The following is a 16,783-nucleotide window of genomic DNA, read 5'->3' as shown; positions in this document are numbered from 1 at the left end:
AACTCATAAAACCCACAGTTTTTAAGGTTATTTTCTTAATCTCTATTATTTAAATTTCAAATCTTTATTACTCCATTATCACTACAAGAAAAAAGGCCATTCTGTTTAGCTCCTTTTACCTGTTTACTTTTTTTTCTGTCCACTCATTGGTTTTTATTCTTCTTTTACCCAGTTCCAATGATCTACATGATGGATTGCACAGAAAATGACTGTAGTTCACTACTCAAGTCATCAACTAAGGTACTTGATATCCCTTGATTTTGGCTAGTGTATGTATTTGTAAATTCAATTAAAAGTTTTGATATGTGTATATCATGTTCCATGTTAGAGGCATGGGATATCATGTGTACATCTATGAAATGTTGACTACATGTTCATCTCAATGGTTTACTTAGATTTCATGTCTTGTATCTGTATCAGTTCTTAGTAGAACTTTTTTTTAACAATGGAGAAGGATGGATAAGCCAAAAAGGAATCACGGGTGGCTATGATTCTGTTTTCCATCAGATCTATAGTCATATTGTAAAAATCATACCTTGAGCTATAGAACTCAAACGGACCCCAAACCAGTTCCCAAAGTTCACAAATTGAGTTGGCTAACTTTCTTAAGCAGCCCAACTTCACTGGTAAGGACGTTATCTATGTGCAAGAATGGAATGTTTGTTGTTAGGTCTGATCCGGGTCTGTTCTGATATGTCATTTTGTTTTCATCATTTATTAGGCTTGGAAAAGGATCCAGAGTGATTCCAAGTTTCTATATGTTCCTGATATTATGAATTTAAGATCTGGAGCAGATGGGGTGTTATTTCCAATTATAAATTGGTTAGAATTGATCCAGACTCCAGATCAGTGGGCAGTCACCAGCTTTTACTAGTGTTGTGATTGTCCACAATGTGAATTTTATATCCGGAGCTTGGGAAATTCTTTTCATTCAATTCCAACTCTGAGACTTTCATTTGTATGTCCTTTACTTCTCTGAATTTTGGTTTGGACGAATTCTACTCACAAGTTGGGTAGAATTGGCCAACCTCACTTGACTGTCTTGTTGGAGATAGAAGTGATACACCTTTTTGTAAAATTCATATTTAATTCATCCTTTGGAGTTAGAAGGAGTTCTTTATAGTTCTGGAATCCTGAACAATCATAGTTTTCTATAAAATTTAGTTAAAGCTATGTTTCTGTTTTAGATTTTGGAGTAAATCCATTTTGAACAGCAGGTCTGTTTTAGAGACCTTGCTGTGATTACTCTTTTCTCAACTCATAGCTTCATTACTTCTCCTTTCTAACCTTTAGTCCTTCTAAGATGGGTTTTAAAAGTTTAAAATTTTTGCAAGTGTGCTATTGAAAATGAATAGCTGTACAGCTCTTTGTTGTATCTCAGTATCAATGCATGTTTCATATCTGTCAATGTGTGTGAAATTAAATATTATCAAATTTTGCATATACAAAAAAAAAGTGTAGCTCCTATTTATTATAAACTCACTTGCTGAATATTGCCCAGATCTGGTTTTGTAATTCGGGATCTGGTGGTTGAGAGTGCATCAAAATCTTTGTGTATGTTGAGAGAAGAATAGATATTGTTGGAGTCCTGTAGAAACAAAAAAAAAATAGATGATGATCACAAAAGAAAACATAGATGTATAGAAATAGAAATACTCACGATACAGTAGGAAGCTTCTCATGTATAATGACAAAAATGTCCTTTGGGCTACACCCAGGTCGTCTGGCCATAAGATGGCTGTATTCTCCAAGCAGATAAGCGCTAACCTGCATAATGACATCAGCATACAGTTGTCTATATTTGTGTAGGAAATATAAGATATAATCTACATACCTTCACCATTGTCTCATGTATTGCAGGCTTATCAAGATATTCTCTAGCTTTGAGAGCTGCATAAGGCTAATGATTAAAAAAAGAAAAGTGAGTCAGTAGTAAGTCCTATGAACTTTAATAATGCAGATACCAATCTACATTCTACAATACCAAATTAATTAGAATATTCATGAATCAGAATGGAGATTCTAAAGATCATCATCCAAATGCACCAAAATTTAGAGTAAGATCGAACCACTATTAATGAAGGTATTCTACTGGGCTAGGATGCTTGTTGTTTGGATATGGAGCCATGGAAGAACTTGGACCCTTCCGTGTTAACAGTGATGGAAAAACACTCTACCCCAACCACTATGCATGGAACAATGGTAACAAAAATTCCTTTAATTACTATGTCTCATTCACATCACTTATAATCTTAGTCCCTGTCTTGCTGGTGCATGCCTAACCCTATAAAACCTTTGCTTTTGAGGTACTAACTGTTTTCTCCTGGAATTTTTTTTGCCTGAGATTTTTTGCTGCCAGCTATCCCTTCGGGACCACTCTTATGTATTATGTTAAAAGCACCAATTCAGAAATTTGCTGATTATGTAAGTCAGCTTTCCTCTTCCTTTTTGCTTTTTATTATTTATGCACCCTTATGCCACAAATCTCTTTATTTATCATACTAAATATGCAACCATCCCTTATTTTACTCCTAACTTGTTGTATAATTCATTCATGTCAGCTGCATATATGTTGCATAAAATAAATTGGTAAAAGTAGACATGTGAATTATGCATCTGTTATCTCAAATCTTACATTTATTTTTATTTCTGTTATTGTTTTTTCCAGCTTTTAGGTGTTGGTGTCAAGCTTGTTGGCAATACAGTGTGGAGTACCCTCTTTCATCAATTCTTAATAGTGATGTCACGTGAGAAATCATTTTTCTTTTTGTTAAACAAGTCTTTATTATCATGTATTAGGTCATACCATGGGTAAAAACAGCCTTGACCCTGGTTCCGGGGTTGTCACAAAATACTTGACTTTTTAACTTTGTTTGTGGTTTCATTTAGTAATAATCCTTCTGAGGGGGTGTTTGTTGGGCTGCTTCTTTCAATGTCATTAACAACAGTGGTAAGTAAAATCTTACTACTATGAACCTCTTTTGCTTAAACCTACCTTATTGACCTGTAGCTGATTAAACATTAAATTAATTATGCAGGTTTTGAAGTTTTTGATGGAAAAGAATAGTGTTAATGCTCTTCATAGAAAAGTTTGTTGGTATTTTAGGAAATTTGGCTAATAATTTAGTTAATTATATAAAAAATGTTGAAATCTTACATTTGTCTACTATTGGAATGATTATTTGTAGTATTACATTTGTCTACTATTCGAATGATTATTTGTATAACATTAACTTTTGTGCAATGCATTGTATTATTTGTATATGGTATTTTATTTTCCATTATGTGACATAAAATGCAAATTTAATATGAAAATAAGTAAATCCATAAATAATTTTTTTTTTAATTTAAAATTACGATACGCAAAAATGTGTGTCATCTTCATTTATGACATGGCCTTTCTTGACAGGGGCTTTCTTGATACGCATTGCGTGTCATTAACACGCGCGTCGTAAGGTTATGACACGCGAATGCGTGTCGTCTTCCTTTATGACAGGGCCTTCCTTGATACGCATTGCGTGTCGTAACCGCGCGTCGTCTCTAGACGACGCGCAAATGCGCGTCGTCTATCTTTATGACATGGCCTTCCTTGACACGCATTTGCGCGTCGTCTGAGCCATTTACGACGCGCAATGAGCGTCGTAAAAGGCCTTTTTTCTTGTAGTGGACGATGCCAGGTAGGAAGAGTAACTACGACACAGACAATAGTAGATGGAGATTGACTGGCGAAGGGAAGTATAGGGTAAAGATCTCCAATACTATCACATTGCTAAATAAACGCACATGTTTTAAAGTCTTTCGCAGTGAAAACTAAATGGTCAAACGTAATGGAGACCGAGTTATCAATAATGAAGTTTCGCATAGAAACAAGGTTTCTAACAATTTTTTTTAGACAGGTACATTATTTAAAGCAAGATGGTTGTGTGAGTGCGGAGAAAAAAGTATGACCAATATGAGTGACAGGTAATATAACACCATTACCAACCATAATAGATTTAGAATTGCATGGAGTTAGGGAAAGCATGTTACCTAAATTAAATGAAATGTGCGAGCTAGCCCCGCAATCCATGTGATAGTTGTTGTCAGATGGTGGTTGAATCGACATAGCTTGAAAGACATAAGTCAAATCCATGAACTGTTGAGGAGTGGATTATGTGTGACTGTCGAGGAAGGGGACCAAGGTTGGAGGTTGATGTGTATACATTGAGGATGGAAGTTGCGAGGCGTGAGGTTGTTGGCTAGCAGGAAGGCCAAAGCCTGCTGAAACATCCCAAGAATACGGTCCAAAAATTTCATTTTTAAATCATTAATTAAACTAGAATTAATAAAAATCATTTATCAAAACATGAACCATAATATCCCTAGTATCAAAATAGTATATCCATATCAATCACATGTCAAATAAATAAGAGTAAAACATCACAAGCTAAACATAAATGGTATGTGTCATGCAGTCATCCCGAGCTCTTCCCCTTGCTACCAGAAGTACCTGAAACCAAAACTGAAAATCGTAAGCACAAAACTTAGTGAGCTCCCCAAAATATCACATACCATACACATATCATATAATCACATAAAAACATATCGTGGGCCTCGCCCTACTACATCGGGCCCCGCCTGGCATCAGACCGCATCCGACATCAGGCCCCGCCCGACATCGAGAAAAGCTCAGCATACGTATGAGCATAACTACTAATACACATCAACATAAGCATAATCACCTAATCATGGACATATAAACATTCCTCGGGCGGACATCGGACCGAGATCCAGAAATCATACAAACATTCCTCAGGAACCGCACCGGTATCGGACCGTAGTCCATAAACATACAGATACAAACACATGCAAGAATCATAAAGACATCAAACATACAAACATTCATCGGGTACCTCCCCGACATAGGATCGAAACCCGGAAAACATATAAACCTACATCGGGCCTCGCCCGACATCGGACCTTACTCTGGAACATACTAACATACATAAACGGGCCGACATTGGTGCCTTCAACCCATTCCTACAGGAGAAAACTCACCTCAAATGTCGAGTGAAATAGTTGTACGTCTATGCACCTGCAACCGGCTCTACTCACGTCCTATATAGAAACAACCCCTTAGATACCATTCCTTTCTCAAGACCCCTTCACGGGTCAACCTTGGTCAAACTCAAAGTCAACGCTTGGTCAAAGTCAAAGACAACACTCCGAGTTGACTCAACTCGTCAAGTCATCCCCCTGACTCGCCGAGTTCCCTTGCTACTCGTAGTTGTGATAACGCGCGTCAACTCATCGAGTCCCTCCTCAGACTCGTCGAGTTCTACCCTTTACAGAATCAGGACAAATCGTCTCAACTCGTCGATTTCCTCTATAAACTCATCGAGTTCTTCAGTCTGCTTCTTCGTCTCAATGGATTAAGCCCCTAATCTTCAGATCTAAGCTTCATACTTCACATACATACTGAAAATGTCCTTTTAAGGGTAGAGTTTCCAAATTTACCTGTTAATACCCTTACTTAATGGGTTTAGCTGAAACCCTAATTCTTTAGGACCTAAATCTTGGTCCACAAGCCATCAATACTCCAAGCTAAAGCATACAAACTGAGATTTGGACCCTAGACACTACATCAACACGTAAAGCTTCCACCTTTCTCTCCATGCATGACCTTTTGGAGCTTAAAAGGACAAAATGACATCCTATAGCTTGAATGGGGCTTCAATGGCCATAAAGTTTGAACCTTTATGCCATGAAAGCCCTCCATGGTTCCAGATCTGATGGTATACTCACTTGGGACGTCCATTTCCCAAAGGTTGTGCTTTTTGGACCATAAATCCAACAAAATGATAATAAGAAGATCTAAGAAGTTACTAAGCAAGTTTGAGATTTGCTTACCAGGAAATGATGAGAATGAAATGGAGTCTTTGGATCTACTAGCTTCTTCTTGAATCCCCAAGCTTCTCCTTCCTTCACAAGCTTCAACACACACAAAACTTCACTCAAAAATGGATCAGAAGCTCACAAATGCATTAGGGTTTCTGGATCTAGGGTTTAGGATTTAGAGGCTGGAAATAAGGCCAACATGTGGGGATTAAGATGCTTAAATAGGGTGCAAAACCCCGAAATTAGGATTTCACCCCCTGCCAGCCTACTCGTCGAGTTGAGGGCTCCTAACTCATCAAGTAGGTTACTTAAAACTCGTGTCTCTTCTGATCTCTACTCGACGAGTTTGGGGCTCCCAACTCGTCAAGTTGCTCTACAAAAATGAATAAATTATAATTTAAATGTGTACCAGGAACCATGCATTACAATTCTCCCCCACTTGTTTCAGACTTCATCCTCGAAGTCTGCTGTCTCGAATAACTCTGGGTAATGCTCCCTCATCTCCTCCTCTAGCTCCCAAGTCCATTCTGAGCCCTTGCGGTGCTGCCACCGCACCTTCACTAACTCTACCCTCTTATTCAACAGCTCATGCGTCTTCCTGTAGAGAATTGCTACTGGTCTCTCAATGTAGTTCAGGCTGTCATCAACATGAATATCCTCTAAAGGCACAATCGTGGAGTCATCCACTAAGCACTTCAGCAGTTGGGAAACATGAAAAGTGTTGTGGATCTGGATGAGCTCTGCTGGAAGATCCAATCGATATGCCACCTTGCCCACCTGGGATATAAACCTGAAATGACCGATGTACCTGGGGCCCAGCTTGCCCCGCTTCCTGAACTGGATGACACCCTTCCAAGGGGACGCCTTTAGGAGGACCATATCTCCCTCCTAAAACTCTAGGTCTGAACGACGCTTGTCGGCGTAGCTCTTCTACTGACTCTGAGCAGCCTGGAGTCTGCTCTAAACTAGCTAGATCTTCTCCGTCATCTTGAGTACCACTTCGGTACTCCCCATGACCCTCTGACTGACCTCACCCCAACAGATAGGGGTCCTACACTTCCCCCCATAGAGCATCTCGAAGGAAGGTCGGTCTATGTTAGCGTGGTAACTGTTGTTATACGACAATTTCACTAACGGAAGATACATATCCCAACTGCCACCGAAATCCAATACACATGCGCGTAGCATGTCCTTGAGAGTATGAATCGTCCTCTCGCTCCGCCCATCCGTCTGAGGATGGAAAGCGGTACTGAAGTGAAGACGAGTACCCATCTCATCGTGGAGCCGCTTCCAAAATCTGGAAGTAAATAGGACGTCTCGGTCTGACACAACCGATATTGACACTCCATGACGTGCCACCACCTCGCGTACAGAAATCTCAGCTAGCTTCTCATCCGATATACTCTCCTGGATCAGGATGAAATGAGCACTCTTGGTCAACCGATCCACGATGACCCAAATCTAATCTACTCCACATGCGGTCCTGGGAAGCTTCGTGATGAAATAGATAGTGATATCTTCCCATTTCCACATGGGAATATCCAACGGCTGCATCTTGTCGTAAGGCCTCTGGTGTTCGGCCTTGACCTTCCTACAGGTCAAGCACTGCTCTATATACCATGAAATGTCCCGCTTCATGCAGGGCCACCAATAATCAGGGCGAAGATCCCGATACTTCTTCGTCACCCCGGGGTGAATGGAGAATCTCGACTTATGCGCCTCCTCCATAAGAACCTGGCGCACTCCACCCCAATAAGGAACCCATACCCTCCGATTCAGGGTCAACAACACCCGATTGTCATAATCAAATGAGGCCACCTGGCCCATGATCCGCTCACACTTCTGGAGCTCTTCCTTCATGCCCTTGACCTGCGCCTCTCGGATCCGCTCCAGCAACGGAGTAACCACTGTCATCCTTATACATATGTCTCGTATCGGTGCTGCAACCGCCTTACGGCTGAGCACATCAGCCACCACGTTGGCCTTCCCTGGGTGGTAGAGGATCTCATAGTCGTAGTCCTTCACCACATCTAACCAACGGCACTGCCTCATGTTCAGATTCGGCTAATCCATGAGGTACCTCAAACTCTTGTGGTCTATGTAAATGGTATAACAGATCCCATAGAGATAGTGATGCCAAATCTTGAGGGAAAAAACCACCAACCCCAGCTCCAAATTGTGCGTCGGGTAATTTGCCTCGTGAGGCTTCAACTACCTCGAAGCGTATGTTTTCTCGTGACCTCGCTACATCAGCACTGCACCCATACCCATGATCAAAGCGTCACAGTAAACCACGAATTCATCGACGCCCTCTGTCAAGGTCAAAATCGGTGCCTCATACAGCCGTTGTCTGAGAGTTTCAAAGGTTGCTTGTTGCTTAGGCCCCCAACGGAATGTCACCGACTTCTTGGTCATTCGGGTCAGTGGGATAACAATCTTAGAGAAATCCTGGATGAATCTCCAATAATAACCCGCCAGACCAAGAAAAATCGAAATCTTAGATGGAGACCTCGGAACCTCCCACTGCATCACGGCCTCTATCTTTGTCGGATCGACCATAATACCCTTCTAGTTGACAAGGTGCCCCAGAAACTGCATCTTGCGCAACCAAAACTCACACTTGGAGAACTTTGCAAAAAGTCTATCCCTCTGCAGTGTCTCCAGCACCTCCCTCAGGTGCTCCTCATGATGCTCCTGAGTCTTGGAATAAACCAAGATATCATCTATGAAGACTATAACATACCGGTCCAACATCGGTCTACACACGCGGTTCATGAGATCCATGAACGCGGCTGGAGCATTGGTGAGCCCAAAAGGCATTACCACGAACTCATAGTGAACATAACAAGTCTGAAAAGTTGTCTCTTATACATCGTCGTCCCTGACTCGCATCTGGTGATAACCTGATCGCAGATCGATCGTGGAGAAACAAGATGCCTCCTGAAGCTGCTCAAACAAATCATTAATCCTTGGGAGAGGATAACGGTTCTTCACTGTTACCTTGTTCAGCTCCTGGTAATCTATACACATCCGATGTGACCTGTCCTTCTTCTTCACAAACAGGACCGGGGCTCCCCATGGCGAACTACTCGGCCTGATAAATCTCTTGTCCAACAGCTCTTGCAGCAGTGTAGACAACTCCTACATCTCGGAAGGAGCCAACCAATACAATGCCTTGACTATCAGAGCCACACCAGGAACTAGGTCAATCCTGAACTCGACCTGCCTCTCTGGAGGCACCCAGACACATCCTCTGGGAACACGTCTGAGTACTCTCGTACAACCGGTACATCATGCACCGTCGCCTTACCCTTATCCTCGGTATCCACAACATAGGCAACATAACCAACGCAACCCTGCTGAAGGTAGCGCCTCGCCCTCACCGCCGAACACAAATTCGGTCCACACTACGACCTCTCGCCGTGAATCACTAGCGCTCCCCCACTAGGAGTACGAACTCTCACTAGATGCTACTCGTAGTCGATCACTGTCCCATTGGGGCTCAGCTAGTCCATACCTACAATAACCTTATTTCCTCCCAGGGGAGTGGGGACCAAATCCACGGAAAACTGTTCGTCGAACAACTACAATGTACATCCCCGATGAACCCTCGCAACCCGAACGATCCTATCATCCGCTATCTCTACATCCAGTGGACAGTTTAGTTCCCCCGAAGCTCCAACAAATCTCTTGATAAGTGTGAGTGGCACAAAAGATCGGGTAGCCCCCGAATCGAACAATACCAGAGCTGATATACCATTCACTAAGAACGATCTTATAATAAAACACGTAAACATAAGCGACAATCAATACAAATAAAGAGATAAGGAGAGAATACATACCCGTCACAACATCGGGAGCTGCACGTGCCTCGCAGTAAGCTGGAAAGACCTACTCCTCGTCGTAGGTGCCTCTGCCCGACCTTGAAGGCCATCTATAATCCTCAACACAGCAGGAGTGGGCGCCGCCACCTGTCCTGCTGTTGCTAAACTCGGACACTGAGCCCTCTTGTGGCCCCTCTGATTGCACTGAAAGCAAATCAGATATGTAACTGCTGTGGTGGGGGTGGTAGCAGTACAATTCTTGCTCATATGACCAGTCTGGCCACACTTGAAGCATCCCGAACTCCCCGTCTTGCATGTCCCCTCGTGCATCTTGCCGCACTTGTCACTCCGGCTACGACCCTGTTAGCTCCTTGATCTATGATCTGATACCTTGGGCTTTTTTACCGAACTACCTGTCTGAGCCCCATCTGGTTTCCTCTTCCTCTCCATCTCCAAATCCAGCTCACTTTTCCCGAGCTCTCGCAATCATATCCTCCAACGTCTTGCAACTGGATCGGCTCACAAACTGTTGTATGTCTCTCCTCAGCATCTCATGGTATCGGTCCTTTTTCATCTCCTCGTCTACCACATACTGCAGAACAAGAAGGGCCCTCTCCCTGAACAAAGTAGTGATCTCGACCACCGTCTCCATAATCTGCTGGAGGTCCTTGAACTCCCTCGCAAGTTGTTGCACCTCAATCACATGTGCAAACTTGGTCGTGAACCTGGCCGATAAATCACTCAAAGTCATTGCATCAATAGCGACATCATCTCCAAGAGCTCTCCCAACCTCCTCAATAGCGACATCATCTCCAAGAGCTCTCCCAACCTCCTCCCACCAATCTCGTGTCATATCCTTCAGGAGGCAGGAAGCAAGTCTGTAATACCGTGAAAATTTACAACCAATTTAAACTTTTCAAAAACAACCCATATTCATTAAGTTATTACAAAAAGGTTTTCAATTCATTTGTTATCAAAGTATCCCAGAAACATCAACATAAAACTGAGGAGCGGTACGATCTCGCCTTCGCCTTGCCACGGTCTCCTAAAGTACCTTAAACAATACATTGAAACTGTAAGCCCAAAAGCTTAGTGAGTTATCCCCAAAAAAACCAACCACAATACCACACACATAACATATCATATCATAAATAGAACAACCATGCATATCGAGTCTACAGTGTGACTGTTCCGCCTGTACCAGGCCTTCAGTCCACCCGGTCCACTCTCTCTCCGAGTCTACAATGTGACTGGTCCGCCCGCACCGGGCCTTCAGTCCACCTGGTCCACTCTCCCTCCGAGTATACAGTGTGACTGGTCCGCCCGCACCGGGCCTTCAGTCTACCTGGTCCACTCTCTGAGTCTATAATATGACTGGTCCACCCGTACCGGGCCTTCAGTCTATCTGGTCCACTCTCTGAGCCTCGGTACGTCTGGTCCGCCCTCTTGGGGCCTCCAGCCTATCCGAACCGCTCGCCGGGCCTTCGGTCTAATCGGTCCGCCCTGGGTATGTTGGCCTACAGCACAAAGCAGGACCCGCCTCAACCCAACCCCAGTCCAACAACCATGTGCACATAAACATATAATCATATAACAATTCACATCTAATTAAACTGATCTAGCAGATCACATATCATAACAACATCTTAACCAGTATACCGACCTAACCGATCAGTAACATAGCACCATCCTATATACCAGGATACCAACCTTAACCAGGTCTCTAACATACACCATCCTAATAACCAGGATACAGACATGGCAAGCAATAACATATCAAACAGATACCCGAATTTCAATCCGATAAAGGGCCAGCCTTGATGCCTTAGACCCTGTTGATATAGTGAGGATAACTCACATGCAACTGCCGACTGAAGAATAAGATTACTCTGCTCCGACCACCAACACGAACTCCACCACTGAACATTACCAAATAACCAAGGGTTTTTGTCATAAAAGCCCCCAAATTTACATAAAAAAACCGGTTATGCCCAAAATCGATTTTTTTTTGCCACAGATGCCTAACATTTGCCCCTCATGTTTCATTTCAATGTTTTTTACCGGTTCCCCTTTACCAACCGGTTACATCCACCTTTTTAACCCCGAAACATAATCGTCTTCCGTTAACATCGATCCAAAGTTTGTCCCTCCCTTGTCTTCTATTCTCTCCCCCGTCTTCTACCCTAAGTATCTGTAAAATGTCGACTTCGTCTGCCAAATCAAGCTTCTAAGGTGGTCCAACATTGAGAAAGAAAAGAATAGTTAGATGTGGATGTGGAGATGTGTGCAAGGTATCTGTTGCTCGAACACCTGAGAACTATGGAAAAAAGTTTTACAGGTGCCCTAATTACAAGGTAAACAATTTGCCCTAATTTGTAAATTTCTTGAGAAACCTTGAAATGGTACAATGAAGAAACCTTGAAACAATTTTCCCTAATTTGTAAATTTGCCCTAATTTGTAAATTTGACCTAATTTGTATGTAATTCATACAAATTATTGTTTTTTCTAGGTGGAAGAAGAGGACTGTGGTTTTTTCAAATGGTACAATGAAGAAGATGGCTACATTATCGACCCAACTCACACAAAGCAGAAGCAGGGGCAGGGGCAGGGGCATGAACAGTTGAAGACTTTGGTAGAAATAATTGTAGGTCTTTTGGTTCTTATTTTTGTAATGGTGACAATAGTTGTTTTGAAGATGTAAATCATTTTGGATTGGCTTTTGGTAGAATGTTTGGGTTGACTTGGCTTTTGGTAGAATATTTGGATTTATTTTAGTTGCAAATGGAAGTACAATGCTGAAGTTGGCTAGTAACTGTTGTTTTGGATGAAGATTAAATTGCTAAATGGTAAATGGTCTTACAAATTATTGTTCATAATATACATTAAATTGCTAAATGGTAAAGTACAATGCTAAAATTGGCTAACTGTAGTTACAAATGATACATAATATATATGCCAATGGTATGGATCATACAAATTATTTGTGAAATGCAAATGGTAAACTACAATTATGAAATGGTATAATGTTGTGAAATGGTAAAGTACAATGAAATGGTACAATGCTGTGAAATCGTACAATGCTGTGAAGTGGTAAAATACAAATTATCTGTGAAATCTAAATGGTAAACATAACAAACATATGGTTCATAATATGCATTAAATTGCTAAATGGTAAAGTACAATGGTATGAGGGGATGGTATGGATTAAATTATCTGTGAATGGTTCATAATATGCATTAAATTGTTATATGCCAATGGTATGGATCAAAAAAACATAATATAAAATAACAAACATAACAAACATATTATAACCATAATGAGGGGATTCATTACATCATATTCATGTACCAATACAAAAATTACAAAAGATCAACTAACATGTACCATCCATCCATTTGTACCAAATTGCCAAAAATATATCCCAAAAAGGCAACCCAAAAGGTACATGAAAACAACTGGATGAAAGGTGCACTTAGTGGGTGTATAAACTAACATGTACAAAATGTACCAAAAAGGGCTTCCTGTGCAAATGCCCAAGTATACCATTCCCACCTAAATCCCCTATATACATAACTAACTACTCCAGATTCACTGGATTTGAACATGTGGAACCACCCCCATCTTTATCAAAAACTGCCTTTTTAAGCTTCAGTTTAGTGATCCTCTCTGATGGCTTTCTTTTCCTTGTCTTGGGCACTATTAGATGACCTTCATCATCAACCACATTCCCATCATCAACAACCTCATTATTTAGAACATCACCAGCAGCCTCATTCCCATGATTAACACCTTCACCTTCAAACACATCACCATCATCTTGATTTTAAACACCTTCATCTTCAATCACATCACCATCATCTTGGTTTTCAACACCTTCACCTTCAATCACATCACCATCATCTTGATTTTCAACACCTTCACCTTCACCTTCACTCACACCACCATCATTTAGAACATCATTTACAAATTTAGCTTCACCTTCATCAATATCAGGCTCATCCTCATTTAAGTCCTGATGCAAGAAATAACAAGGTTAATAAATAACATATATTTAAAGTTAAAAGGTTAATAAATAACCATCTCAACTGGTGGAGTGTCATCAAGTTCAATTTCCAACCACCCCATGCTTTCAATTTCAGCCATGGAATATCCTGCTTCAAGTAAATTTGCTATGTCTTCAACACTTATCTTAATTTTATCTGGGAGAACATCTGATGCATGTCCTTCAGTGAATTCAGGTTCTACACCACCTTCATTCACCAATGGAACATCAGATGCATCTGATGCATTTCCAAAACCAAGAATTTGATCAATTGCATCTCCAACTTCATCAAGACTTTGTTTTAGATCTTGGGCAACCTTTACTGGAACATCAACTACTTCTTCTTCTATCACCATAATGTCATCTTCCTCTTGTATCACCTCATTCACCGAAGGAACATCATTAACAGCAGGAAGTTGAGCAACATTATTTGGAATATCATTAACAATTGGAACTTGGTTATTGACCAAATGAACTTCTTTAAAAATTGGCTCTGGCACCTTCACTGACACCTCAGTTTCTTCCCCTTCTATCATCTCATTCACCAAAGGAAGATCATTAAGAGCAACAGCTTGAGCAACCTCATTTGGAACCTGGTTGTTGACTTCATCCTGAAATTTGGTTGTTAACTTCCTATTTGGCCTTCTTACAACCAATTTCTTCCTTTTAACATCTGGGAAAGTTACTTCACTTGAAATGTCACCAACTCTGAAACTTGGGCCTTTTAAACCTAATTTCCACATTTTCTTGCCAGTGTTAGAACTTGAAGCATGCAGACTGCCCTATTGACCTGCTTGTTGACTAGGTTGAGTGGTTATAGTTGATGTCACAAGTGGTTGACTGCCCTGTTGACTTGCTTGTTGACTAGATTGAGTGGGTATAGAAACATGTGGATTGGATCCAACTACATCACATTTCCTAGGCCTCCCAATCTTCTTTGGTGGCATAGGAACAAGTACCTTTTTCTCATTCTTGCAGCCTTTTTTATTATGCCCATACTCAAGACAATTAGCACATCTCACTGTCCTTGGGGGTTTCACCCTTGAAGTGGAACTAAACTTACTCTCTTTCTCACTTGCATGCCTCCTTCTTTTTGTTCTGGGCCTACCAGGCATTTTCCTACCAACAGGTGGCAAAGGCTTGTTGTATCCAGTTAGAGGCCACATATTACTCCCATTCACAGGACTGATGTTTGTAGAGTAGCATTCCTTGAATTTATTCAATGAAAAGTAGTCACTAATATATCCATCTGGAGTTTGATGGATATAATTAATGACTGCTATGGCATGGACACAAGGGATTCCAGACAAATCCCATAATCTGCAAGAACAAACCCTACCATCCAAATCTACCTTGTAACTAGCACATGCTCTTCTCACTTCAAATACATTTCCTAAGCTATGCACTACTAACCAAAGCCTGCATGAAGACAAAATAGTATGTATTAGTCATTATATATCAACTATAATGACAATTAGGAAAAGAAACAATTATTTTGTGTCTTACCTAAAGTTCTTTCCAAAAAGATTCATCTTCTTAATCACCTTTGGACATATATTACCTTTCCATTTACTGCATTCATCATTCATAAAGGAAAACATGTCCATTATGTATATCCTTATCTCTTCAAGCATTGTAATCAAAGGTTTTTTCGTAGCTTCTACAATTATGGAGTTGAAACACTCTGAAATACCATTCTCCACTGCCTCACAAGCAAACCCTACACTCATGTAAGCTCTACACCATGTTTTGGGTTCTTTTGACATTAGATACTCATATGCACTAGGGCTTATGGTCTTTATTTTTTCCATGTTTCTCAAGAAGTCACCTTCAACACCAGTCATTGCACAAGCCCAGAACAGCTTCTTCAACTCCAATCCAGAGAAAGCTTTATTAAAATTTGCATAAATGTGTCTAGCACATTGCCTGTGCTCCACATGTGGCAAAATAACCTTAACAGATTCAAGCAAACCCTGTGAATAGACATATTATCTTAGTATTTATAACCATATTGAAATAATCAAATTAAAATATACTATAATTATAAGGGAACTTACTTTATGTTGATCAGAAATAACAACCAAATCTACACCAGTACCAAGGTCAAGATCATCCTTCAGAAGCTCCAGAAACCAGGTCCAATTATCCTTGTTTTCCACATCAACAACATCCCAAGATATTGGGAACACTTGGTTATTAGCATCTCTACCTATGGATGTGAGTAATTCACCTTTTACCTAACCCTTTAGGAAGCATCCATCCAACCCTATTACCTTCCTACACCTTATTTTCTAGCAAACACTTAAAGATTTGAAACATATGTAAAACCTTTTAAAATAATTCTTATCATCTGGATTGTTAGTAACACCAACTTTGCATGTAGACCCAGGGTTTGATCTTAATAACTCTTGGGCATAATCCCAAATTCTTGCATAGTGTTCATTTAATTTACCCTCAATCAGGTCTTTTGCCCACTGTTTTGCCCTTCTAACCTGTCCTATAGATACCACACATCTATATCTTTGTTTGATGTCACTGATCATCTCCCTAAGTTTAACTTTGGGCTTATTTGCTATCTCATTTACATAGTGTCTTCCAATCCATTCCGGGGTAACAATAGACCCAAATTTAAACACTCTAGAACAAAGATGCTCAGAATTCATTGCTTTAATCTAAAAGGTTCTGTCATTGTACATCCATGCTGCATAAAGTCTAAAAGGGCATTTATTATCTTCATGTCTCTTACCACATCTTGCAACAATTCTTCTATTGTCACTTTTCTGAAAGTATATTTGGTGCCCTCCATTTATTGCATAGTTTGTCACACATAATTTCAGTTGTACATGTGATTCGAACACGTCCCCTAACTTAGGTTCCATCTTATCCCACCTAACATTTGGATCGTGTATTCTGTATTTGTTAGTCACTTCTTCCTCTACCTCCTCATCATTTTGCAAATCATTACCATGGTCCACTCGATCTTTCATCTCATCAGTCATACTTGCATTTCTAATGTTCACATCACAAAGTAGAATGTTA

General features: G+C 40.7%; 1 protein-coding gene and 1 long non-coding RNA gene across 3 annotated transcripts; one reads left to right on the top strand and one right to left on the bottom strand.

Moving 5' to 3' along the window:
• Positions 1–1,795: 1,795 nt before the first annotated feature.
• Positions 1,796–2,952, top strand: LOC145059183 (uncharacterized). Of its 2 annotated transcripts, XR_013686666.1 has the most exons (4): positions 1,796–1,921; positions 2,013–2,424; positions 2,669–2,747; positions 2,890–2,952. It is a non-coding gene; the product is annotated as an uncharacterized LOC145059183 (long non-coding RNA). The 2 variants fall into 2 exon arrangements; XR_013686665.1 differs by lacking the exon at positions 2,890–2,952 and having other exon boundaries at positions 2,669–2,816.
• Positions 2,953–14,526: 11,574 nt separating this feature from the next.
• On the bottom strand, positions 14,527–16,407 carry LOC145060461 (uncharacterized). Its single transcript, XM_079008120.1, has 4 exons — positions 16,197–16,407; positions 15,802–15,953; positions 15,251–15,717; positions 14,527–15,163 (listed from the first exon to the last, which is right to left on the bottom strand). The coding sequence occupies exons 1-4, from the start codon at positions 16,405–16,407 to the stop codon at positions 14,527–14,529; spliced, it is 1,467 nt and encodes a 488-aa protein (XP_078864246.1).
• Positions 16,408–16,783: the final 376 nt, after the last annotated feature.

The sequence above is a fragment of the Lactuca serriola genome, chromosome 6, assembly GCF_051521515.1.
Source record: "Lactuca serriola cultivar US96UC23 chromosome 6, Lser_US96UC23_V15, whole genome shotgun sequence".
Taxonomy (NCBI): domain Eukaryota; kingdom Viridiplantae; phylum Streptophyta; class Magnoliopsida; order Asterales; family Asteraceae; genus Lactuca; species Lactuca serriola.
This window is presented reverse-complemented; position numbering and strand designations above follow the sequence as displayed.

What these genes read in the sequence shown, in the direction of transcription:
- LOC145060461 (XM_079008120.1), bottom strand. Translation starts at nt 16,407, where the DNA reads ATGAATTCTGAGCATCTTTGTTCTAGAGTGTTTAAATTTGGGTCTATT. An exon ending in GGCAAAAGACCTGATTGAGG is followed by an intron (nt 15,954 to 16,196) that starts GTAAATTAAATG and finishes TCACATCCATAG; the next exon opens with GTAGAGATGCTAATAACCAA. An exon ending in CTTTTTGGAAAGAACTTTAG is followed by an intron (nt 15,164 to 15,250) that starts GTAAGACACAAA and finishes GTCTTCATGCAG; the next exon opens with GCTTTGGTTAGTAGTGCATA.